Source organism: Budorcas taxicolor, chromosome 22 (genome assembly GCF_023091745.1).
Source record: "Budorcas taxicolor isolate Tak-1 chromosome 22, Takin1.1, whole genome shotgun sequence".
NCBI lineage: Eukaryota > Metazoa > Chordata > Mammalia > Artiodactyla > Bovidae > Budorcas > Budorcas taxicolor.
In genome coordinates, this window is record NC_068931.1 from 1,268,247 (window position 1) to 1,295,880 (window position 27,634).

General features: G+C 45.2%; 1 protein-coding gene across 1 annotated transcript in view; it reads right to left on the reverse strand.

Annotated features, from left to right (window-relative positions):
* Nucleotides 1–27,634, reverse strand: part of ATP9B (ATPase phospholipid transporting 9B (putative)) — a 158,080-nt gene that overhangs the window by 49,152 nt on the left and 81,294 nt on the right. The window contains exon 11 of the mRNA XM_052660348.1: nucleotides 26,227–26,303. Coding sequence (XP_052516308.1) covers nucleotides 26,227–26,303 — 77 coding nt within the window. The remainder of the gene's footprint in view (nucleotides 1–26,226; nucleotides 26,304–27,634) is intronic.

The following is a 27,634-nucleotide window of genomic DNA, read 5'->3' on the forward strand; positions in this document are numbered from 1 at the left end:
ACACCCCAACAGACCCAGGCCTGGGACATGTGGCTGCCTCTGGTCACGCTATTTGGACTCAGATCTCCGGAAACTTTCCCTGGGTCCTGGCAATGCCTCACGTCCACATGCCTGCGGCGGATGAGGCCCTTCCTGGGCCGCGTGGGCTGGCCAGGTGTGTAGCGCTCCCTGGGGCGAGGGGGTGGTGCCCTGCCTTCCTGGTGGTCACTTCCAGCACAGTGCCCTGGCAAGTGGGCAGTGGGGCCAGCTGGTCTAGGACGAGCCATGTGAACGGTGTTCTGGAAGCTTCTCTGGTAGCGTGGGGCTGGGCCTCCGTGAGAGTGGGCAGTGGGGACCTGGGTGCCTGATTTATCAACTCCATTTAAAAACCAGCACAACCAGGACAAATGCCTTGCAATCTCCACTACTTCAACTACTACATAGTTTATGCTTGAATTATTGAGAAAAATAGGGTTTTGGATTAAAATGAAGAAAAATTAAGCCAGGGAAGTAGAGCGTGTTTCAAAGCCCGGTTCTCCACGGTGACAAAGGCGGCCTGAGCTCCAGGCCTTGGGAGGGTCAGATGAAGTCATTACTCATGCAGTCAGGGAGAAAAGACTCAATTACCTCAACGTAAAGATGCTATCAATGAATGCAAAGTGCATATTTTACTCCATTCATCCAAATCCCATTAAAAAGTGAAAGGAATGATTTAATCTGGCCTTCCAGAGTTGGTTTTTTGTAATAAAATAAAGAATCACTGTCTTGCAAAATGCATAACCACTACCTCACACTTTCCCCTGCGTTGCGGCAGTGAAGGAAGGTCTGTCAAGAGGCAGGAGGAAGCGGTCAGCAGTGGGCACCACATTCCCTTTGAAACAATGCCCCATGTGGGACTGAAATGTTACTGGCGGCCACTGCACTCTGATGCACACTACATTTCAAGTGTCCATGCGCCTCCAGCGGAGGAGGACATGTGGTCAGCCACCTGACGTGCCTGTAAGGCGGATATGCTGTCTTCTCCAAACACTTCTAGCTGAAGGGACAGAGTAACAAGTTTAGCAGAGCACACACAGCCTCTCAGCAGTGGGCTGTTCCCTACCGTCTTTCAGGAGCCTTTTCTCAACTACGAGTCTTCTTCCTGGAACACAACTGCACCCACGCTACAGTATATATCAACAGTATGGTCTTATTGGAGAGGGGGGGTCAATTCTAACAAAACACAGCAAGAAGAACAGAGGTATTTCAACTGTTTTTTTAAAAGGTCATTTGCAATTAATTTTATACTCATTTTTCTAGAACACCCTGGAAAGTTTCTTCAACTTGTCTAAAATGCAATCTGGATTCAAAAACTATTCACCATGAAAGCTAATTAACGCTAAAGCTACAGATTCTATAAAGGTGGTAACTTGAGTTTTGATGTGAATCTCTTCCTTCTTTAAAAACGTTTAAAATACCTAAACAGGCCAGGTACCTTTTACTCCGATTTCAAAATCTTTTCACCCCTAACATATATTACTAATCAACTGACGTAATTATGACTGTACAAGAAGAGGTAAATTAAGTACACTAGGAAGTAACTTTCAACATTTTTGTAATTTCCTATATCAGTAAAGCAAATTTTCTTCCACTTGTCATAATATTTATTTTACTTGAAACAACTGTGATAACAAAATTAAATACGCTACTGGAAATTTTAATCTCCAAGGGAAAATCTGTGCATAATGTCTAAGACACCACAATGGCTCTGAGAAGGGGCTGCTCTGGGGTAATGAGCACAATAATTGCCTGTATAATCTAAGACGCCACTAATGGCAGCGATCACAAATCCACTTAGCTCCTCTTTAATTTATGTACCAAGTTTTAAACAGCTAATGGTTCTCAGTAAAATAATGGTTTATACTAACAATGAAGGGTAAATACGGTACCCTGCTTAATCAACGAAAGATCAGTCAGGTTTGTTAAGGCACCGGGGACGAATGAGACCCCACCTTATCTCAGCAACGCAGCGCCTCTCCAGCCTGTCTCAAAGTCCCCCCAAGTCCCCAAGAAATCAATGCAGAAGTCTCGTGTTATAAAAACTTAGTAGCAGAGAAAACAAAAGGCATTAATAAGCATCACCAACTGCTCTTCACGGGCTATTATCCTGGATTAACGTTATGTGAACATCCAAGCTCTGTACCCTTCCTTCTAAACTCACATTTCCTTACCTACTACATGAAGGTATTCTCAAACAACAAAACAATAATGTGCAAAATGTCAAAAAGCCAACTTAAACTCTTGAAAAAAGCTAAACATCATTTTAATTTGTCCTGTATTTTTGCTGTAAACACATCTCAATTTGAAAAACAGAAAAGCCTCCAATCTACTCGCAAATAAAGACAACTCTACACAGGCCGAAGTACAACCTTCCATGACGAAGACGGCTTAGGGGAAACAGTGACACTGCCGTTGCTGTCTCCCTTTTAGCAGCTGAACTATGCTGGGATCAGCCCAGCAGTTCCACATCATTCAGAATTTGGGGTGTGACTGCAAAAGCTGACACAGGATCACTGCGTCAACCTCCTGAAATTACTATGAAAAGCACATATTTTTAAATATCTTAATACCAAATCAGTCCCATATTTTCTACTTATAGCAGAATCTTAAAAATAAGAAAAAAATAAGTACTTCTCAGTAATGTACTTCTGAAATTCTTATACTAAATGTAAACTTCTAAATGTTATGGCAATAACTTTTTCCAGTTTGGAGTTTTTAAAGTATTTTTTAAATTATAAAGTGATGCCATATAGTCTTTTTTTCCCTTCTTCTCTAGTTTATTTATTCATTCATGTTTGGACTTAGTCCTAAGTTAGGCCTTAGTCACGTTAGGCCTTAGTCCTAAGTGTCTGCCCTGCATGCAGGCACCGCCTGCCCACAGACAACTCGGCTATTACCATTTACTGCCCCAGTGATCTGTGAAATAAGAAGTGCTTCTTTTAGCTGTTCTAGTCTATTGGCTCAATAATCTGTGCTTTAAAAGCTCCCTAAATAAGTATCAGCACAATAATTCTTAATGTTATATCACCTTAATTTTTAAAAGTTAAAATCTATATTTACACGATACACATTTAAAAGTCTGTACTGAAAGAATATTTCATATTATACATTTTTGCCTACAAATAAATTTTGCCAGACTATTCTATGTTTAGCATTTTAGGATTTTTTTCCTTGCTTACCATATGTTATCACACATTTCTTAATATTTAACATCCAAAAATAAAACGGGGTTGCTATATTTTTCATGTAAACAAAAAAAGCCTTAATGCAAAGCTCAGCTACTGAACCAGGAAGTATAGCGCTTTCCATATTACTGTGAGAAACTCAAAAGGAGGGGGGACCCAGCATGCGCCCTCCGGGAGCTGACACAACCTTGGTACCGATCAGCTCAGTTTTCAGGGCGATGCATGCCATCAGACCAGTCTGCCAGCCAGACACAATAAACATGTTGTTAGGGGCGAAATTATTCCTAAAACCTACAAACAGATTACTTGCTGAGTTTGAAGGGGGCTTCATGAATGAAGAATGAGGCTGTCTTTTCAAACATTCAACCTTCCAGATCATTTGAGAAATTTCAATACTGGCTCGGGCATTTGCTATAAAACGTATCCACTCAACATTTCATAACTGTCAAAACTGCCAGAAAATGACATGTTATCTATGAACATGTGTACATACACATATACACACGTCAGATCTTTTTTTTCCAAAATTCAGACTGACTTATACATTCATGTAGGATAATTTGGTCAAGCCTGTTACTATCCGACAGCATCTGTTATAGCAGAGCCTTTATAAAAGCATAACCAGTATATTAAAAAGTCATCAAATTTAAAGCAATATAGTGACTCTAAGTGGTAAAATTTGTTTTTAATAATTATTAAATTATTTCAAATAGGTTCAACTTGTGACACGTCAAAGCCATATTTAAAACCAAAAATGAGTAAATATAAATATGCAGAACAGTCTGGCAACTATTTGTAAATTTAATTTGTACTCTATGTACACAACCTACATTAAAATCTATAGCACTGAATATTTGAAACCAGTTTTCTAATGGGCAGTAGTCTGGTCTTATCTTCCAACAGCCCACACAGCTCACTGAAAAGCCAGGGATGCAAGGTGACTGCACCTTGCGAGTCGCTGTCATCCGAACACTGCTGAGTGTGATCCGCGCGCGCGGCCGCCATGTTTCCGGCTGCCGTTCGGCTACTGGCCGCTTGTACAGTAACATTTCCTTACTGGGAAGAGAAAACGAAAGCCAAGGAGCACCATGTTGTGGCTTCCCCAGCAGAGGGCGCTCAAGTTTGATGCCTTTTTTCCCCCTGACTGCTGAAAGCCGCCTTTTCATGAAGCAGAACTTTGATCTTCAATCAGCCAATTCAGTAAATTTAATACATTATCCCAGTTTTATTAATGAAAAAATTACGCTAAATATCTATGTTGCCATTAAGAATCAAAGACAGAATTTATAGACTTTAACATGATAAACTACATACAGGGGGAAATTTCCTAAATAAAAACTTCTAGCAAATAAAGAATCATATTTAAAGATATGACACCCAAAATACCGTAGGTAACCAGTACAACAGTATAGTGCTAAGGCTTTTAGGAAAAAAAGATTTGGATCTACAAATTAAGTTAATAAAGTTGTAACAGCTTAAATTAGTGGTTTTGAGATCCTGCATATATTTACCTTATCTTTGTCTTAACAATGTAGTAAGCTATCAGTTTTAACTGGTTTTGCCAAGACCACCCACCAATTCAAAATAATTGCGCCAACAGCCTAAGTTATCCACTGACACCAGAAACGTCAACATTCAACATTCATATAAGTGAAATTTGAGGTCAGGCATTTGATTTCAATTTAGTCTAATTAAATAAGCAGTTTATTCTGGTAATTTAATATTTACTTTAACAGATATTTTACAAATAGCATTAACCTACTCTTGAATTCTTACTATCTAAAAGCACAATACCCATGAGTTTAGGGATTAGTACCTGTGTTTTTAAAAAAAAAAAGAGTCTGGAAAAATGCCAGTAAGAGCAGGTTTTGTGTGTGGTCACTGGTATGCTAAGGAACTTTGTTTTATTTTATATTTCTTCAAAGATTTTGAAAGTCCCCACACTCTTGGTAATCCTTTTTTCCCTTGAAACATGAAAAATAGATTTTCTTTCTAATAAAAACTCTAAATGGTCCTGATATTTTTAAAGAAAGGCTTTTATTAGGAATCTTAAAATTTTAATAGACTCAGTAAGAAAGTGCTGTAAATCTGCTGAAATATGGGCAGTCATCACCTTTTGTTTTCTGGTGGATTTTTCATACTGAAGAGACTACAGTATTTACAGTTTTCTTCTGGGAGGTACGTGCATGTGTAGTTTTTTATTTTCTCCTACATGTAGCAAGTCCCTTATTTTAAGTATCATTGTGCATATGTGTGTGTTCTAGAAACATCCTTAAGATACACTCTGAAATATAATTTATAAAGTATATTACTGAATTAGAAAGTAATCTTCTCCTTTAGGCACATTAATAATACTGCTATTAACCTCTGGGCTCTGGGACTGCTCACTGAGAGATGACTGAACACATCGCCAGAGCTTCTCACGCTGCCACACCAGGGTCCCCAGCACAGGGTCCTCCTGTGAGAGCGCCCTCTGAACTCTGCAAAGAGCTGAAACAAGTCCTTCCTGGCACTCAGAAGGGACACTGCAGGAATTACTCCTGCTACTGCCTTGGAACTGTGGGACCACAGGCGATGGAGAAGGCTGGGATTTAGAAGACACATCAGATCAGAACATGCCTCTTCCCAAGAAAAGCAAGTGCCCGGCTGACCCCTGGTGGTCCCCCTCGAGCAGGAGGCATGAGAACAGCTGAGCAGTCAGGTACCAGACCAACCCACTCCCTGGAGCTTGCCTGGGACACGGCCCGAACAGTTGTTTTTTTTAAAGTGAATGAATTGGGGGGTGGAGGTGGGGAACACCCTCTACCTGCATAATTTTCCTAATAAAATTTTGGGAAAGGGAATGGTTAAATTTTATCAGTAAACAAGGTCATTAATTTCCAGTGAAACTTTAACTTCCAGCCCTAAAGTTTTTTCGGAAGAGGTCATGATAAAGATGAGTTCCCACAACAGAGATTTATTCAGTGATTCCAAACGTGACCATCTAAACTCTTCCTTTGGCAAACCAACAAGTAAAACATATTTTTACAGGTTTGTGCCAGGGAATGTATTAGGCATTAGTTAACAATTTTTATATATAATAGATTCCATGAAGTCTGGTTCCATTACGGACTACTTCCGTCCCATACATGGTAGTATAAAGTTGTTAATTCTAAGTTATAGTGTGTTAGAAAGCAAAAAAGATGATTAGCAGGAAAACCCTTAATGCCTGCGTGCTGTGTGTGGTAGAGCTGAGTTCAGTGTGTTTCACATCCGGTTCTCTGCGGGCGGCTTGGCGCAGTGAGAACCTACATTGCATCACATAGCCCGTGATCAGACAGTGTCACCTGCCCCTGCATCGCTGCTGGGGTTATTGTGTAAATGTGTGGGGATTTATGGACCACTTAAGGTCTCCACCCCAATCTCCAGATATCTGGCACCCATCCTGACATAAAACCACTCAGTAGTGTTTTTAAATCAAGAGTCATTAGCTGACGTGACAAGATCTGTGTCTAAGATATTTACTGGAAACAAAGCTATGATCACTGTTTCACTGAACTCCTGAAATTCTCAGTGAAATGCATATCATCTCTTTGTGATTATGTTAAACATGGGTAAAGATACAGAAACCCTGGCCCTCAGGGCTGCTCTCCACCTGTCCCTGCTCTGACCCACCACAGTTAATAATGGGTAAACGTACTCACTTCATAAGGCAGTGTGGGATGCAGGCAGAGGATGGCGGGAAGGGGAAAGGATGAGGAAAGGTACTGCCCTGAGGAGCCTGGCAGGCTGCAGTCCATGGGGTTGCTAAGAGTTGGACACGACTGAACGACTTCACTTTCACTTTTCACTTTCATGCATTGGAGAAGGAAATGGCAACCCACTCCAGTGTTCTTGCCTGGAGAATCCCAGGGACCGGGAAGCCTGATGGGCTGCTGTCTATGGGGTCGCACAGAGTCGGACACGACTGAAGCGACTTAGCAGCAGCAGCAGCAGCAACACCTGACACCTGACTTTGAATCAATGTCAAAATCCATGGTTCTCATGATGTGCATTCTTTTGAGAGGAAAATGGAATTTAGCAGATTTACTGAAAATTTTAAATGACTAACATCATATGCTTAAATAAACTTTTCATCTTCCTAATTACCCTTTTATTATTAACTGTCTATTTAAGAGGTTTATTACTAGTATCTCGGCAAAATGTAACATACTTTAAACCATCTAAAATTTTTGTGATACATCTTCAAAGACATTTTATGAACAATTTCATACTTAATGGCTTGTAAGCAATCCCAAGAGTTGGGAATTGTGTGAAAAGTTGCCCAGATTGACAGATAAAGTGAAAAGGTCTGTATTAATTTCCAAATAAAGAAATGCATGGCGTGGTATCGCACGATGATTATACTCTAAAGTACCAATTAGAACGCATCAGAAACCAGAGCAAGTTGACACTCTACAATAAAGCAAATAATTTCCAGTTGGAGGGGCAGAAAATGTTAATATGCAATGTTCAAGACTACAAGAATCTTTGTAAAAGGAAGTAGCTAATAAGGTTTAATGATGCATGTCAGGAAGCCTCAGTATGTAGGGAAACACAGCTGGCTTCATTTTGTAAACTATTTGATATACACATCTTTCTAGTTCGCGATTATCAGCTGTGCTAGTGCCATGGGGGACAGCTTAGCCTTCAGATCGGGGCATTCTTCTTGTTCTCTAAATTACAAGTAAAATACATTAATATAATATGGTGCTATAGGCGAGTGCTCCAAGCGAAGCGTATCTGCTTGAGGAGCAGGATTAAAGGAGTCTTCTGCAGAATGCTGTGGAAACGATCCCACCAGCCTGATCGGCTGCTGAGCGCCAGGGCCATGGAAACAAATCACAGTGCGGCAACACACTTGGACCCAGAGGAACCATAACTTTCACAAGGCGGTCACCATCCTTCCCACCGGGCGTATCAAATGCAGACCAGCTGAGAACTGCTCTTCCTGAGAACGCTCAGCCCAAACTGGGCTTTCTCCCCGGGGCACGCGAGCCCGAGCCAGGAGGCCCCGCACCGCCCACGGCGAGCTGTGCTCACACCACCTCTGCGAGGGCCTGCCGCAGCAGGCGACAGGAGCGCTCTGCACCAGCAAACCTTCCAGGAGGAAGCCCTGTGTCAGGCGACTTCCACACTCGAAAGCTCTCAGACCCAAGTTTATTCAGCCACTGGAAGACAACTGCTAGGTCACAACTCTGATACCAAACGTGTCTATCACTTGGACCACCCTGATTTTAAACATGAGTACATGTATTAGCTGTTAAAAACTTGCACCTAATGACGAAAGACGTTGCCCTAAACTAAAAGAGCTAGAGTTCTAGTAATTGGTCGTGAACAGTCTTATGGCAAAATACACCCCAGGTTCTTCCTTGGGGGCAGGCCATTCACAACCAGAGCCCCCAGGAACCTGGCTGATCACTGAGGCGAGGAGAACCCCAGGAGCACGGGACAGGCGGCACCATGAAAGGGCACCAGTGAGCTAGAAAAGGCCTTGGAAATCTCCAGGTGACGTGTCAAGCCTTCTCCCTGAAAAATAAAGGCTGGGGATTTTGTGGCAGGGCTGGAGCCAGGAGCCAGGAACAGCGAGATTTCAGAAAGACTTTGGCATCTTGACAGGGAAGGCACCATCACTGCCACGTCAGCACCGGACTCACTTGTCTGTGTTCTACGTGAAAAAACATACTTCAAACAAGCAAACAAAATACATAACCAATTTACTTTAATAAGATTAACTCCACACGAGTAACTAACACATAAAGCAGCTTCATTTTGGTTTCAGTTGTTTATAACTGATCACTTTCTGATTCCTTATGACCTTGGCAATCTCCAAGCCAACGGCCTTCACAGTTTGCCAGGTGCTTTTGCGTGGCTTCTGTTACTTGGCCCCAGTCCCGCCTGGTTAGTTTCTCGTTCAGCCCATGGAGCTGAGGTGTGTGGCCAAGCTCGCAGCTCCTGGCCCCTGACAACAGCTGGGCTTCCCTGGCTGGCTGATGTGAACCAGAAATGATAATATTTCCACTCTCATCATTAGATCTGTGGCTGGAATGTCCATTACTACACAAACTTCCATCAGGTTCATGAAATGAAGACTGCTCAGATCTTATCAAAATGCTTTCTTTCACTGTTTTTATTTAGCAGTGGTGAAACTTCCTCAACTGGCATCAGCTACTGTACTTTGGGAAAAGAACGAGAGCCTAAACAAAGTGATTAAACACCGCGGCCACGGGAGCAGAGAAAGCACGCGCTTGCTGAGGCCCGCGTCTCTCTCTGGTGAAGCAGCTCAAAGGCAAAGCCCCTGGCCTGCGTGCTCCCTGCAGAGCCCGCTGCCTGGGGGGCTTTCTGCCGCGTGGCACGCAGGCTTTGCTGTGGACTCCTCTGCCCAGCAGCGGCCAGACCGGCGGGCAGAGGCCTCGTCGGTCAGATACCAGGACGACGACGAGGTAAGGGTCAAGACTGGATCTAATGACCTCAAAGCTGCTAAACAGAAAGCACACCTGGAATTTCAGAAAACGAGGGAGCAGCCGAGGAAACAACACATACCTCCACCTAAGATCCTAACACGAGCGCGCTGACGGGAGGCCAGCTCAGGAAACCCCGCCCACGGGCTCAGCCCGAGTCTGGGACTGCAGACTCCACCTGGTCAGCGGGCCGCCCGGACCACAGCCAGAACCAGCTCGGCGGGCCGGGCAGGAAGCCCCTGTCCTCCATGGCATGTCGGGAAAGCGCACCACTGACTCCAGCTGGGGTGGGGGATCCTGCTCATACCTGCAGGGCCCTGCCGTGATCTGCGGCATCGTCTCCAGCGAGTGGGGCTGTGGGAGGGCTGAGGAGAGCGGACCCCATGCTCTAGACTTGGCCTGCTTGGATGTGTTCACTCCGGACTCGGAAGCGTCCAGCCAGGCCCCGCCACCCTCGGGCCACAGTCAGCAGGACTGTCCCTGCTCGCAGCCCAGGCCACATCCCTGCCTCGCCCCAGCGTCCTGAGTGATGAGACCACCACCCCAGACCTTCAACCCTGCGTGGAGGGAAGCGTCCTGTGCCTTTACTTCCCAGGCTGGTCGGCCACAGCTAGAAGGCCCGAGCCCGGGGCTGAGGCTCTGGGGCACTCGCCCGGCCTGGTGCTCCCGCGCACCCGGTCTGTCATCCAGGCGAGAAAGCCCTCAGCCATTTCCCTCTCTGCTCCCCTCCGGCTGCCTGGCTGCTGCCCCCGTATCGGTGCCCCACGCCTGCTGAGGACACACACACCCGTGGGTGCTCTGTCCTGCTGTGTGTCCCCCTTCTTCATTCTTCCTTCATTTGGCTTCTCGGCCTGGAAGTTCCTCTGATGTATCTTCCCACTCACGGGCCCCGTCTGCGGCCATGTCTCCCGTCCCGGCTCCTGTAATCTCTCGTGGGCACTCTCGCTTTCTGCTACGCTGACCCCGGCCTCCCGCAGTTTCTGCCTCCCCGCTGATGCTCCCGGCCTGCCTGGGCATGCCGTCCACTCCCCTTCTCGGGGCCATTAGCGTGCTGGCCTGACTTCCTCCACATTCCCCGTCTGGTAGCCGGGCCTGACGCTTGCCTTCTCAGACTGCCTGCCCTCCCCTTTAGTCTACGGCTTGTAATGTGTTCTCAGTGTGACACACAGTAGTATCCGAAAAAAACCGCCAGTGTTCCTGCCTAGAGAACCCCATGGATGGAAGAGCCTGGTGGGCTACAGTCCACGGGGTCACAAAGAGTCAGCCAGGACCGAGTGACTCAGCATGCAGGCAATAAGCGCTGAGGTGACGAGCCTCAGTGAGAGGCTCTACGTCAGCCCGGGCGGGACCAGAATGTCGGATGCTGCTGCAGCCGTGGTGACTGAGGCGGCCAGCTCCTCCAGTGCCCCGAGCGTGCCCCTGCCAACTCTGGGCTCCTGAAGGGCGGCTTCTCAGAGTCCATGTCTTAGGGCTCTCTCAGCTGGAGCCCTGCGGGTATGGAGGTGCAGGGTAGGGAAAGAGCGACTCGCGCAGGTCACCTTCACGGGTGCTTCTCAATCCTACCCTACAGGGGACTGGGCGGATGAGGGGACGGGGGACAGGCAGTCCCGTCCATGACTGCCTGTCGCTCAGGACCTGCTCCTCAGTCTGCCGTGCCTCCCAGAGGAGGGAGGAGCCCCTTCCGGGACCTTGGGCGCCACCCGCACTGCAACCCCAGGGTGGTCGAGCCGCACTCGGCCCCTAGCACTTCGTCCACAGGCCGTGTGGCTTTCCCACAGCTGGCGGCTTGGGGCTCCTGTAGCGCCCACGCCGGGAGGCCGTGGCTGCACCGGGTGTCTCTGGGTCTGGGGGATGGGCAGCAATTCTCTGTCCACTCGGTCTTTCCTGCTGCAGGGCCTGGAGGGACGGCCTCTGAGGGTGACCCTGGAAGAGGCGACGGTTTCCAGTGGCCAGGCCCTGCGGCTTGGCTGGACACGCAGGCAGCGCCGAGGCGTGGGGCTGGCGGGCGGGCCCGGCACAGGGACAGCGCTCTGCGGACAGGAGCCTTGGGCACGTGGGGCCCACCCGCTGCTGCCCCTCACCTCCTCTGCATGGCCCCCGAGGGCCCAGACAGCAAAGCGCAGCTGGGGACTTGGGCCCCTGCTTCTCCACCGGAGCAGGACAGCCCTGCTGGGCAGTCACACGGAAAGCTGGAGCTCTGCGGTGACCTCGTGTCCGGCAAGTCTGTCCGTGCCATGTCTCTAGCATCTGCTCACTTCACGTCTCTGTCGTGTTCTGGAAATCCTCGCAATATTTCAAACTTTTTTATTGTTATCAGACTTGCTAAAGTGATCTGGGATCAGTGACCTCTGATGTTACTACTAAGACTTGCTGAAGGTGTAGATGGTTGGCGTTTCTTAGCAATAAAGTACTTCTAATGAAGGCATATACTTTGTTTTTTAGATATAATGCTACGGAACACTTACTAGACTACAGTGTAGTGTAAACCTAACTTTTATATGCACTGGGAAACCCCAAATTCATGTGACATTGCTGCAGTGGTCTGGACCTGAGCCCACAATATCTCAGGTATAGAAACTCAAACTCTGAGCACCAGACTACTGTATTTTTTCTTTACGTTAGTATTTTAAAATACTCAGTTCTCTTGTGCCCCTAATTAGATTTTTGAGCATCTCTGAAGTGTCCGGTGTCATGTCTCCTTCCACAGGCTACATAGGCCTCGATGTTCAACAGTATGAAGTGGGTCCCACAGACCTAACAGGCTTTCCACCTCATCTTTTATACCAGCCGTGCTTGGAGCTATCAGAGCAGCTGGCCTCTGTGTCTCTGCTGGGCCCGTGGGCCTGGCTCCAGACGTGGCTCCAGCATCAGCGGCATGGGAGACCCTTGGGGGATAAACCCTCGACTGCTTCTTCAGCCCCCAGCTCCTGCCACTTCCCCCCAAATGCACAGCCAGTCACGCTGAGCCACTCCGGTCCAGGCTGCCAACCTGGGACACGGGGGTCTCCCTCCGCACAGGGCTGGCTCCCCTCAGTCAGGCATCCCTCACAAGCCAGAGGGTCAGTTTTCAGTGCTCCCCAAACCCCTATGAACATGAAGGCTATCAAGGTCAAGTGAGTTTCACACCGTCTGTTAATGCATCTGCCACGTGGACAGAGGGCGACGGCTCCTGGAGGGAGGTGCGCCTGCATCTGCATCCTAACTGCTCCACGCGAAGCCCCACATGGGGCAGGTCTGTTGGGGAGCAAGGGCAGCGCTGCAGTGGCGGGCATTCTGGAGAGAAGTGACCCACTGAGTGGTCGCGGAGCACTTACACTCCATTTACTAGTAAGAAAAACAACCTGCACGTAAACAGTAAACAGAAAGCAACAACTTTATATCAACAGCAACAGCAGCAACTAGCTGGACCAGCACACGACAACCAGAACTAACAGAGAAGTTCAGATCAGACGACAGGCAGAAGCAGGCTGGACCAGCAAGGGGAGAAACTGGCCCTCCTGGTGTTAAAAGGATGACCAAGCAACTCACATTTTAGTCTGAAAGCTAACAGTGTAGCACTAAGAAAATAACGGGCTTCCCTGGTAGCTCAGTGGCAAAGAGCCCACTGCCGACATAGGAGATGTGGGTTCCACCACTGGCTTGGGAGGATCCCCTGGAGGATCTTGCATGACAACCCGCTCCAGTATTCTTGCCTGGAGAATCCCATGGACAGAGGAGCCTGGCGGGCTACACACCATGGGGCTGCAAGGAGTCGGACACGACTGAGCACACATACACAACAAAATAAAAACAACACTTTTATATTCTTGAACTAATTATAATCATCCAGGGAAAAATATTTAAACTACTCTTCAGCCACTTTTAAATCCTACACTTGAAATCTCTCCTGACGTTACCCTTACTTTGTAGAGGACGTGGACCATGAGCATCCTGCTTTCTGTCCTTAATGCATTAACTCAGCGTTGAAAAAGTGCAGTCACAACCTAGCATTCCACACATCCTTACAAGGACCGAACACATGAACTGAATGAAACTGTGCAAATCATGTGATACTTTAAAAGAATTTACTTTTGTTTTGCTTAATTAGCAACCATAAATTACCTTTAAAATTGTCATGACCGTCATCCAGAAAGCCAAAGCTGAGAGCGTCATCTCCAGAGAGGACTGAGTGCTGCTCAAGGATGCGAGGAGGCTCAGCCCGACTCCCGTCTGCGATCTACAGCGCATTCCTTGGCGTTGAGCTCACTGCTCACCAGGCCAAGGCACACACCCACTCCCTGAAATGAGGCACTGCAGCATCTCCATGCTCATCTCAAGTACGGGGCGAAGGCAGCAACTCAGACTGAAATTAAACCTTGGAAGCAGTCATTTTTTATATCGCTTGGAATTAAAAACATATTAAATTGATCTATTATGAAAATTCTGTTCTCTATATTGTGTGTTTCAGACCATGTCTGTATCTTAAGGCTATGAACAATTTTTGTAATTGTAATAAAAAAACAAATTATTGACTTTAACTTAAGAAAATTGTTGCTCAAATGACTATTCATTTAGAACAAAACAAATCCTTCTCTGAAGTGTATGGTACACCAGTTGCTCATTTCCACAGGTTAATGAACTGTAGGTAGTGATGTTACACCTGTCATTTTTCCTGTGTCTCATTTTTATGCCTTTATTCGCAGCCCTGGGAGGGTTTCCACGCCGCACATAACATGGCGTCAGCTGTCAGCACTACTGCAGGAGCGAAGGGGCCTCCTCCTTTACACCAGCACTAACAGGCAAGTGAGCAGAAACAGAGGGGTGACTTTGAGCTAGGAGACACACATCTGAGTTCTAGTCCTAGCTTCCTAAATGTGTCCATTAACTGTGAAATCACCTCACTTGCAACATCTGAAACAACTGTCCTTAATGCCAGCACAGCAAGTGCCATCTAAAGTAGCCGTTTATTAAGTGTTTACCTACTTGCGCAGTACGTGCATTTTCAAAGTTCTAGGAACAAACATTTTTGTTGTGCCACTGCATAAAACAAAGACTGTGTGTTAAAGGACTTCGAGAATTTTCAATCTGAGACCCTGCTTTGTGAAAGATCCCCAGTGTTCTCCCTACTTGCTGCAAGTGATAAATCCTCCCTTCTTCCCACTCCAAAACAAACAAACAAAAAAAAAATTTTAATCCTTTTAGAGTGTTAGGTGCCACCTTTTCATAAATTCATAACTTTTAATGTAAATGATTCCTCTGCTTTATCTGTTTTGAAAGTATAAAATTTTGTAAACTAAATCAGCTTCAAAAACAGAATAATAAAAAAGGATTGCTTAGCTGCAGTTCTGTCTATAATGGGATTTCGCTGGCTTGCTCAGAAATGTCAACATTTCAAGGGAAGCAAAAGAGCTTGAGGTGCCCCCAGTGGTACCTGTTCCTCTGCGGCCCCATCAGCATCTCATTACAGCTGCCTCTCTAGCCCCTCCTGGTCAGAGCAGGTATTTCCAGCACTCTTTCCTCCTCCAGAAATGAAGTGACTTCACAAACACGCACTGAGTCTTCAGCACATGGACCCTGGTCTTTCAAGGTCTCGTAGCATCAATTCTAATGAGCCCACTCTCCAGTCTACAGAACAAACTAACCCATCCTCGTTAACTAACCTGAACTAAGACAGCTCACACAGTACCCAGCACTGCTAACTAACAGGATGAAGCTGGTCAGAAGTGAAGCGCCCAACAGACTGTGAGCAGCCCATCGGACCAGGCTCCTTTTGTGTCTCCTCTCCACTTCATGCTCTCAGCACAGCAGCATCGCGACGCAGCAGCGGACCTGGGAGGCAGGGGCACGCTAGGAGGGACGGACCTGGGAGGGCACTGCCGAGGCTGCCCCATCCAGAGGCCTTCCTAGGATGTCGCCACCAGACCGAAATTTAAAGTGGTAATGAGCAAGTACTTCAACTAGCATATTTTACTGAGGCTTTCTACAGAAGGTGCTGTTCACTGGTGGAGAGGACTAATTAACCTTCACTAGTACATTTTGGGCTTGTTACCCTATTGTCTCTTGAAAATATTACTAAGAAATACACTGGCACACCAATTACAATTTACATTGTAATTAATTTATCCTACTGATAAACTAACACTTATTACCTTGTGGTCATTTACCTCATAGAAGTTTTATATTCTAATTGGGTTCAAATAATAGGGCTCAAAAAATTTTCTTCTGACTTCAATGCCTCAAAAAGAATATTTGATTTTGATGGTATTAAGCAATGTGAAGTCAAGTGGGCCTTAGAAAGCATCACCACGAACAAAGCTAGTGGAGGTGATTGAATTCCAGTTGAGCTATTTCAAATCCTAAAAGATGATGCTGTGAAAAGTGCTGCACTCAATATGCCAGCAAATTTGGAAAACTCAGCAGTGGCCACAGGACTGGAAAAGGTCACTTTTCATTCCAATCCCAAAGAAAGGCAATGTCAAAGAATGCTCAAACTACCACACAATTGCACTCATCTCACACGCTAGTATAGTAACGCTCAAAATTCTCCACGCCAGGCTTCAGCAATACGTTAACTGTGGACTTCCAGACGTTCAAGCTGGTTTTAGAAAAAGCAGAGGAACCAGAGATGAAATCGCCAACATCCACTGGATCATTGAAAAAGCAAGAGAGTTCCAGAAAAACATCTATTTCTGCTCTATTGAATACACCAAAGCCTTTGATTGTGTGGATCACAATAAACTGTGGAAAATTCTGAAAGAGATGGGAATACCAGACCACCTGACCTGCCTCTTGAGAAACCTATATGCAGGTCAGGAAGCAAGAGTTAGAACTGGACATGGAACAACAGACTGGTTCCAAATAGGAAAAGGAGTACGTGAAGGCTGTATATTGTCACCCTGCTTATTTAACATCTATGCAGAGTACATCATGAGAAATGCTGGGCTGGAAGAAGCACAAGCTGGAATCAAGATTGCCGGGAGAAATATCAATAACCTCAGATATGCAGATGACACCACCCTTATGGCAGAAAGTGAAGAGGAACTAAAAAGCCTCTTGATGAAAGTGAAAGAGGAGAGTGAAAAAGTTGGCTTAAAGCTCAACATTCAGAAAACGAAGATCATGGCATCTGGCCCCATCACTTCATGGGAAATAGATGGGGAAACAGTGGAAACCGTGTCAGACTTTATTTTTTTGGGCTCCAAAATCACTGCAGATGGTGACTGCAGCCATGAAATTAAAAGACGCTTACTCCTTGAAAGAAAAGTTATGACCAACCTAGATAGCATATTGAAAAGCAGAGACATTACTTTGCCAACCATAGTCAAGGCTATGGTTTTTCCAGTAGTCATGTATGGATGTGAGAGTTGGACTGTGAAGAAAGCTGAGTGCTGAATAATTGATGCTTTTGAACTGTGGTGTTGGAGAAGACTCTTGAGAGTCCCTTGGACTGCAAGGAGATCCAACCAGTCCATTCTAAAGGAAATCAAGCCTGGGATTTCTCTGGAAGGAATGATGCTAAAGCTGAAACTCCAGTACTTTGGCCACCTCATGCGAAGAGCTGACTCACTGGAAAAGACTCTGATGCTGGGAGAGATTGGGGGCAGGAGGAGAAGGGGACAACAGAGGATGAGATGGCTGGATGGCATCACCGACTCAAAGGACATGAGTTTGAGTGAACTTCGGGAGATGGTTATGGACAGGGAGGCCTGGTGTGCTGCGATTCATGGGGTTGCAAAGAGTTGGACACGACTGAGCGACTGAACTGAACTGAAGCAGTTTAAGAAGCAGCCTCACTTAGCGAAGTAAGTCAGAGAAAGACAAATATATTGCTTATATGTGGAATCTAAAAAAATGGTACAAATGAACTTATTTACAAAACAGAAACAGAGTCACAGGTGTAGAGAACAAACTTATGGTTACCAAGGGGGTAGTCAGGGGAGGGATAAATTAGGAAATTGGGACTGACATATACACACTACTATATATAAAATAGATAACTAAAAAGGACCTACTGTACACAGGGAACTCTTCTCAATACTCTGTGATGCTCTACATGGGAAAAGAATCTGAAAGTGTGATGTATGTATATATATAAGTGAGTCACTTTGCTGTACAGGGGGAACTAACACATTGTAAATCAACTCAATTTCAATAAAATTAAAAAAAATAAATAAACATAAAAAAACCCAAGCCTTTCAGAAATGTTTGATGTGAATAACTGTCCCTCAAAAAGAAATCTTAGCCACTTAGCAGCTTATTACAGTGGGAAAAGTCAAACTCACATGATATATTTTAAAGTTTTGCAAAAGGAAATTATTAGATGAAAATGCTAATTACGTAGGGGAAAAGAAAGCTATTTAATTTCATGTTAAATGTATCATATACATGCTCAGTTAATGCAGTTGTAAAAAAGAAAGCTGGGTACAGCTGCTACTCTAATGTCAACATACTGGAGTTTCTTTTAATAATGATATCCAGAATACATTTTCAGGCATGTGAAAGACAATTAAGTTGAAACCAGATGTGTTTCTGAGGAATACACTTATTTTTAAATTATTGGTTAGAAAACAGTAACTATGGAGGGGAAAACCATGAACCACTGCTAAGTACTGTGAGCATTCAGTAACGGGTGGGCACCGTGCAAGAGGCTGAGACGGCAGTGGTACCAGGACAAGGCATGGAGCCTGAGGCTGCCTCTGGAGTGGGCACCAGACCAGCGTCGCCAGGGCCCATGGGTGGCAGCGGGCCAGGTGCGCCCACACACGCAGTCAGCGGGCATGGGGAGGGGCTGGGCTGGAACTCAGGCCTCCACGCCCCCGCTGGGGTCCTCACCCATGATGGCCCCACAGACAGGCACCCCGCACACCCTGCTGGGGGGCAGACAAGTCTTCCCCTGGCTAGCTTCTCTCAAGAAGCAGGAAGCACGGTGGGGGCAGAAGGGTCCTGCCCATCCTCCCTGCCTTCCCATACAGCAAGCAAACCAAGTGACTTCCCTTCTCTTCCAGCTGACCCCTGGCTTCAAATCTTCCCCAACCAAGTCTGCTTCTGAACCCACGCTGCTCATGACCTGTTTCTCTTCGCGGTGACCATGAAGGGACCCCCTCTGCCTAACAACCTAGGGCACTACACCCCAGGTACCCACCACGGTCCCCGGGCGCCAGCCCTCCTGGGAAGGTGAAATGTACCATGAGAATCTGAAAACAATGGGAAAACCTCGTCTTCCTCTGCTGTCTTTGTTCACGACACAGTCATCCATCCACTCTGGTTCTATCCAGAAGGTTTCCAAGTTGCTCATTTTCCATCTCACTACATCTTTCAGACCGTATTTCTCACCCACACTGAAAGGCCTTCATCAGAAATGCTCCTGGGAGTAAGTTTTGTGAGCTTATATAAATTAAGATGGAAATGTCATGATAAAGCAGTCATCACAAGTCCCACTTATTTCCAACAGTCTTCATGGCCCCAGGACAAGGGATCAAGGGTTTCAAAATACAAAGGCACTTATGCAAACAGTTATTTGTTTCTTGAATAAACTGTACTTCTCTGTTAAGAAACCGATTCTAGGGAATTTAGTTCAGATATGTTGTTGTTCAGTCACTCAGTCGTGTCCGACTTTGTGACCCCACGGACTGCAACACGCTAGGCTTCTCTGTTTTTCCGTATTTCCCGGAGTTTGCTCAAACTCACATCCACTGAGTTAATAATGCCATCCAACCATCTCATCCTCTGTCGCCGTCTTTTCCTCCTGGCCCTCAATCTTTCCCAGCATCAAGGTCTTGACATACTAGCAATTACTACTTACTTTATATACAACAAATGACAAGTAAGACCTCATTCAGAAATTAATGTGAAAACTTGTCTTTTTAGTGGTACAAAGTATTTACTTTAAATAACAAATATGCTGTTTCCTATTCAGAACACCTGCCTTACAATCAAATTCATATTTAAAAGGAACTAGGGCCTGAATCCAAGTTTTCCGGTTGAGATGCTCGCTGTACACTCTGATAGAGCATCATGTCTCAGAGGTTATCATTAGGACTGCTTCTTCATTCAGCGTCTTGCCTCTGTATTGCCTTCCTGAAATTATAAGTTTATTTATATTCACACTGCTGATGAAGAAACACAACTTTTAATTGTGAGCAGCTGTAATATCCGAGTGCGCGGCTGAACAAGTGCAACGAGGCGGTGTGCGCTGTCACAGCTCCGAGGGCCACACGGGGTCTTATCTACGTGCCACTGAATTACTTTATTGGAGGTTTGTTTCTTGAGTTAATCTTCTCCTGATGAGGCTTTGAAACACTATGATTTGTTAATATTAATAACAGTTATCCAAAAAAAGCACTCCCGAAGCCTTTCTGTCTCTGTGGATTGACTGTAATACCATATTCCACAACATGTAGCTCTTTTGTGAACCACATGATCCCATTTTTAAACAAGTATTTAAGTCCAAAAATATTTTATTACTCAAGAAGGCAACTATTAGAACAATTAAGGGGTGCGGTGATTGTATACAACCACAAGAAGAGAGTAATGTCTTTCTACTGTGAAATTTTAATATAAAACACAACTTTTAAAATATTAATAAACTGCTCTTTTAAAAATAAAAGAGCTAGTCTCAAAACAGTCTTTGATATTTCAACTTGCAAAGTACACCATGGCTGATCCTATTTGGGTTCTATTACCTCAAATGCCTTTACAACTATTCAGATAAAAGAGGCTCCAATTCACATAATGGCACATATCACCTGTCTGTCTGTCAATGAGACATTTGAAAGCATCTTTTTATTAGAAACACAAATCAATATGCCCAAGGGATTATAATAACTGCTGGAAGCAAGCTGTATTATCATTTCATCCTTGCTGTTCTTGCTATGAGCAACTTATTATTATGAATGGCGTGAAAATGGCAACCTGTCACAATTGATTTTTCTTAACCTCCTGCAAGAATTTTTCCCTCATAAATGTAATCAAGTATCATCTTATTAAACATATCTCAAGCTAGGCTTTATAAAATAGTCCATTACTCTAATTGTATTCCTTATAATTTAAAATTTCATTAAATATCACTATAAAAGTAACTGCTTTATAATATAAGCTTTTGATTTGTTCAAAGTTTTAAAACAGAATTTTTGAATTTTGTGTGGACACCAATCCCTGCTTCTCATCTGCCTCAGTGAGCACTACAAGGGGAACATTCTGATTCCAAGAAGCTCTAAGAATTTTTTTTAGAACTTTCCTCCACTCTAATTACATTTTAGGATTTATTCTTAATCCTCACATCTGAATAAAACATGCTGCATTTTAAACAGTATTTTAATAAGCTCCTGCAATAAGGATAAAACAGTATTTCTGATTATAAAATTATCAAGTTGGATTTACAGAACGAATTTCAAGGCCATTCTAGAAGGATGAATTTAAGCTGGATGTCTGCAAGTCATGGAGTTCAGTTACAGCCAATAAATCTATGCAGGATCCTCATTTATGAGACTGTGGTGTCCACTTGGGACAGTGGCGTCCACTTGGGACAGTGGCTCTCTGTCTCTGGTGTGTGTCAGAGACCCCAGAGGTTTGGACTGGGGAAGTCTGGGGGTCGGGGGGACTTCAGTCAGATCAGTGCCTGGATGGGAAGCTGATGTCACCAACCCAGGGCCACTCAACCTAGGGGTGCGGGTCAGGGGCCAGAGTAAGGCAGGAGGCTGAGCCCTGAAAGGCGCCAGGCTCCCTGCTGTATAAAAGGACACCCTTGGGATAAAACCCCATGATATCTGCCGCCACAGAGCGATGAAGCAGGTGGGCACCTTGTGAAACCTAGTTCAGGTCCATGAGTGACTGCATTCCTCTCCTCCTTTGCTGTCTGAAGTTGTCTTTAAAAAAGCTGCTGGAGAACAAAACGGACAAAATGAAGACAAAAAGGAGAGTGGCTCCCACAAGGCTTTGGACACTAGCTGAGTATGTAACTTTTAAAGTATATTTTATGAAATAACCAGTACTAAACGGTCAAATGATCTAACACGCATCTAGGAGGATATTTTACACAGCACACAGGCTGGTCCACAAGAAGCCCAGCCTCAAAGGGGAAGTGATCCTCAGACTCCAAGGACTGCAGAGAGTGCCTGGGGGTAGTGCCAGAGGGCTCAGGGCTTCCCAAAGATGGACACCTGTGCCGTGTGCAGAAGCCTGGGAGGGCCTTGTGAGTGGACGTGGGTATGAGAGTGATGATGTACAGGGCCACCGGGCACTGACCTTGCTGCCTGCTGGGGTCGGTGGGCAGTTACTGTCTGATATGGGAAGCTATCACCCCTCTATTCCTCAGGTGCTCCCACCTGACAACCTGGAACTGTGGACCAGACCATTCTCCACTTCTGCTCTGGGGCTCTTGACAATCAGCTTGAGAAGACCACATACTCGCTACCGGCTCCACCAGAACTCTAAGATGCAGCTGGGTCTCAGTAATTTAGGGGCCTGAATGGTTGAGCAATAATCTCAATGCTTTTAGTCTCAAACTCGTATCCTGTTCTGCATCAATTTCACTACATCAATTATCATCACTAACTTCCCACTAACAGTGCTTTAACTGTAGTGGTTTTCATCCTAGGAACTCAGAGCAGTTAAAGTTACATGACCCTTCTGGATTCATGACAATGGAAGTAGGAAACAAATGCAACATGGAGCAATGGGGCGGGGGGAGAGTGGGGAGATACTGGCAGATTAGCTGATGACTGAATCTTTATTTTGATTTTTATTATTTTCTACTGAGGCACAGCTGATTCACCGTGCTGTGTTAGGCTAGGTCCTCAGCACGGCGATTCAGCTGTACAGCTATACGCGCCGTCTTCTTCGGGCTCTTCCACAGCGCTGGAGGGGCTCCCTGCGCTGCACGGTAGGCCCCTGCTGGTGACATGCAGTGCTGTGTGTATGCTGATCCCAACCTCCTCTCTTATTTCTCAACCCCCTCATTCCTCTTTTGTAACCATAACTTTGTTTTCTGTGTCTGTGAGTGTAAATATTTTTTACAAAATCAAAGAAGCCAGGCCATATTTTAGATGGTAACTGTTCTCCATATTACAGTATATAATTTCTCGTTAAGAAATTCTGTGTTTGTATATTTAAATTACTCATCAGATGCCTACAAAACTTATTCTTCCAAAACATATTTTTTCTCTGTGTAAACTAAGACTGTCTTTTCTTTTATTGGAAGCATCAATAGTCTTGTGATATTTTCTCACCAGAAACAAAATCAACACAATCTTTTCCCCACGGAGGCACCGGTCAGCTTTCACTCCCACGGCTCCTCCGGTGCTTGGGGCCTGGCCTAGAAGCCAGCCCGGTCTTCCCCGCTCCCCACCGGCCGAGCGCTCCCGGCCGCCCCGCACCCAGACAGGTCTCTGCAGGACATTCACGCCCTGCTCCTTCACCTGCTGGCCCTTCAGCTTCTCATCCCCAGGGCATCCACAGCACCAACCCGCCGCAGCCTGCCCGAGCTCCAGAAACGCCTTCCTCTCACTTCTCCTCTGCCTCAGCCCTTCACAACCGGCACCTGCAGGCTCTGTGAGGTTCCTCACTTCTCGTTCCAGCTGTGTGTGAAAGGCCTGGAAGCTCGCCGTAACCACACTGTGGGTGGGCAGCAGCGCGCGGCATTACACATCCCCAATTCTCCATCTCCAAGGCTGGGGCAGGCCGCAGGGCCCCGGTCACTCCAGTGCTCGGGCCAAGAGAACACGGCTGCACTGCTGACTGGACAGACAGGACACAGTGTACAACCTGCCATGCCAGCTTCTTATCCCCAAAGTCACCGGGGTGTGTTTCCAGACAGGTCCACGAGGGGCTGCGCCGAGCGGAGCACCTGCCCACGCGTCAGATGTGTACACAAGCAGAGAGGAAACGTCTGGTGTGTGCCCTTCCACCTGACACTCCATCCCTCAATGTCCCCACAGACACTCACAGGGCAGCTCTCAGAGTGGACGGTTAGGAACAGTGTGGCTTCCCTGAAGAAGTCCGATGAAAGTCAAAGTGTTTTAAAGGTTAGTTTTTGTTTCCACTAGGTTTCTGTGAAATCCAGAAATGAGCTGGTTTAGGAAGCTACTGAGATGTAGTTTGCAGATAATAATGTCTTACAAATACTAAACATTTCTTTCTCCCCTTCTCTGTTTAAGATTCAAACATTACACATTCTTTTCATTCGACACACATCAACTCACCCTAAATAAATCACATCAGCTACTTTTTGCTCACTGTAGCATGCTTGTAACATTCCCCTGAATTTTATTCTTATAAATCTAGCATTTAACACTTAGAAAGATTTAATGACCTATGCACATTGAGAGATTTTATTTCTCTCCTAAGATGATTCCTTGATTTATAAGACTGCTTCCATGTCAAGCTGGTGCTTCATCACCCAGATGTCTTTCGGGAGAAGCAGCCCCGCGCGGACAAGGCAGGTCCCGCTCTGCGGCCCGCCGGCTCTGTCTGCTTGGGGGCCACTGTGCAGGCTCCCGACACCACATGCACAGCCTGTGAGCAGCTGGGAGCACTGCGAGGGCCTCCCACCAGAAGGACTGCAGCAAATGCTGGCCAAGCCCCAGGAAGGTGCGGCCACAGAAGGGACACGTCCGCTCCCTGTGTGAGGCCGACAAGTGTCCGAGCAAGGGTCCAAGTCCAATCCTGCAGAACCAAGATGCTTTTCCTAACCCAAGGACACTGAGAAGGCTGTCTAAAACCAGGAGGAGGAGGAGAGGAGGAGCAGAGGAGGGGGGGAAGGCAGACACGGGGCCTGACAGGGCAGGAGCTGTTGGGAGTGTGTCCTGACTGGCAGTGGGGCTTGGGCACTCATTTCGACTTAATATTTCACCTCATAGAAAGGTAATAAGGAGAGGCAACATCTATCGAGTGCCCCGAGGCAAAGAGCTGGTCAGTGGCAACACCCAGAGTCTAGCCCAGGCCTCCAGGGTCAGAGTTCCTAACTGCATCATAAACCCAGGAAAGGTCACTGGCACCCAAGGGAACAGCTCACTGAGCCAACACCGAAGGTGACCTGAGAAGAGAAGTGGCCGTGGGCAGGTAGGGAGAGTGACAGAGGCGAGCTGCGCTGAGGGCTGAGGGAGAGCTAAAGAGCTGTAGCAAAGAGCCTCAAGACTTTAGAGCTAATATTTGCAACTAAATTTATTCTCAAATAGCATCATAAATGTGAAAGGACGATGATTGAGGAAAAAACCCTAGAAATCATACATGCATTATTAGACATCCCAGTTTCGCCTACTGAAGAGAAGAAAAACACCATACTTGCTGGAAAACACACATAACTATGTATGTGATGCTAACTCTTGTCATTAGTATAGTAATTTATTTTTAAACAATTTAACTCTATTGCAGAATTACTGACATATATCTGATTTGCTCAAATTAAAGCAAAGTTTATAAAACTTGGTTTATTTAAATTGATGAGATTTATTTCTCCCCATTATCAAAATCAGAATTTCTACTAAAACAACAGTAGCACAGCCTTTTTCTCTGACTTCTGTAAACATGCGCCAGGCAGACACCTGGAGCCCTAACAGACACAGAGACATGAGCACCATCGACCTCACTGGTGACCCCTGCTCTCGGTCATCGCCGGAAAGCAGCTCTGCAAATGGCCCAACCATTCAGAGAATCAGGGATGCTTTGCTAGCCTCTGAAGGGTTAACTATTTTTTAAAATACTATTTAGCTGAAAAAATGAGACACATCCTGTCCTAAAAGGTATCTTCTCAAAGAATGATTTCATTTCTATCGCTTGGTTATAAAACTTCCTACAGAAGACAAGCTCTTCTGTTAATTACTCACATAGCAGGCACGGCTCCATAAGAGGACTTTTTGTTCTACTCAGATACACGCAAATTATATTTCAAAGAAAAATGAGTAAAATGCAGTAAGAAAGAGCTTCTCATTCAGCAGATATTAGCATATATTATGACTTGATACAAAACATGTTACTTAAATAATAATTACTGAGAATTCAAACTAACTTTTTGTTATGATTTAACTTATATACACAATGACTACATAAATAACAATTTTAGGACTATAATAGGAATATAATTTTAGGAATATAATCTAGCAGTCTTTAAAACTAAAATCTAGTTTTCAACATGCTTCTTCTGAAATGGAAATAACTTAAAATTACTTTAACAATACACTATCAAGTTAAATACCATAAAAACATTAATACAGATTCATTTTAAGTGAACCATCAACATAAAAATAGAGTCCAAATTATAAAATAAATAGATTGAGGAGAAATTAAAAGACCCATAATTAACTGTTAAATTATGGGCAAATTATATATACAACAATGAAAATTTAAGAGATATATAAAACTCTGATCAAGCAAAGAAAAATAGTTCTGAAAATTCTTTCAGACAAGCTGGCTGTTACACAGAGAATCTACGTCCCAGATCACCAACACAGGAAGCCCTGCTCCTGTGACATGCATGAGGCTAACACGACCGAGCTGCCCGGAGCCGCCTGTCCTCTCCCAGGGAAAGCGGAGGCCGCTCATTAAAGCAGTCAGTGCTCCATCTAACCTACCTTGTTTTTTGGATTTGACGTGTTCATGACGCTTCTAGTCTCTTTCCCAGTATAGATGACCACACCTATTACAGTACCTGCAAAACACAACAGTGGCCCTTGCAGAGAAACTTAAACGGTAAGCACAGTGCTAACACCTCCGAGTTAATCATTTGATGGAAAATATTAATGTACCATTTGACTCTATACATATTTATCTAATAGCATATTTAATTTTGGTAGCTCAATAAAATCTAATCTTAACTTTAAAAACAGGCTTTGAAAAACTCAACTGATTTCTCACGCAATGAAAATGCACTCTCTTTGCTAACAACAGAAAGTGTGACAACAGAAGTTGTTCGTTCACTAATGCCTACTAAAATGGTAACTTAAACACTGAAGTTACATTGAGAGAGCCTACATTAAATTGATCACACTTGCGACCACAAACAACATGGTACCAGGTGAGCCATTACCGTTGAACAAGAGTCTGAGAGCATCTTTCCACTGTAAAGATTCAGGACAACCAGGTACAAGAAACTTTGTGGACATTTCAGCACACAGACAATGAAAACAGTAAGAGAAATATTATAAAGACAGTATTTGCTTTTGGAATTTGTATGTCGCTTTTACTCACATCTCCTGAAAGTTTGGTTTTCTAATCATACATGTCAGAAAGAAATTGTTAACTTTGTGCTCTATCAAGCTTAAGATAAAAGAATGATAAAATACCCCAAGAATGACCTATAGATTACAAAGGCTCAGATGAGAGGTACTCATTTCTGAAATATCAACTTAGAAACCATGGGGATGTCCCTGGTGCTCCGGTGGTTGAGAATCCACCTTGCAGTGCAGGGGACGCAGGTTTGGTTCCTGCTTGGGGAACTAAGATCTCACATGCTGCAGGGCAATCACAGGGCATGAGTGAAAGTCACTCAGTCGTGTCCGATTCTGTGACCCCACGGGCCATGGAATTCTCCAGGCCAGAATACCGGAGTGGATAGCCTTTCCCTTCTCCAGGGGATCTTCCCCAAAATGCAAGGAAGATCCTGTGGGCCGAAATTAAGGCCTGAGGCAGCCAAATAAAAAAGTGAAAATACCTAAACACAAAAACATGGAAGTCTGTTTTGTGAACTGCTGCTATGAGTAATTTATATTCCTAACTTTCACAAAATTTGAAGGTGAGAAATATAATTGAGCTGAGAAAGACAATGTCTACACTACTGACTGAAGTCAGCCACTGCACAACTAACCATGCAATTTTACGAGCCTCTGCTATCTCTTTACTGTGGCTTGTGGAATCTGCAGCGCTGAGCCAGGACCTGTGGGGCAGATGTGGCCGTGGTGATCTCGGGTCCACGGGAGCAGGACAGCTGCTGCCACTCTCTCACCCCTCCACAGAACCCCGGAAAGGCAGAAGATGCCAGGT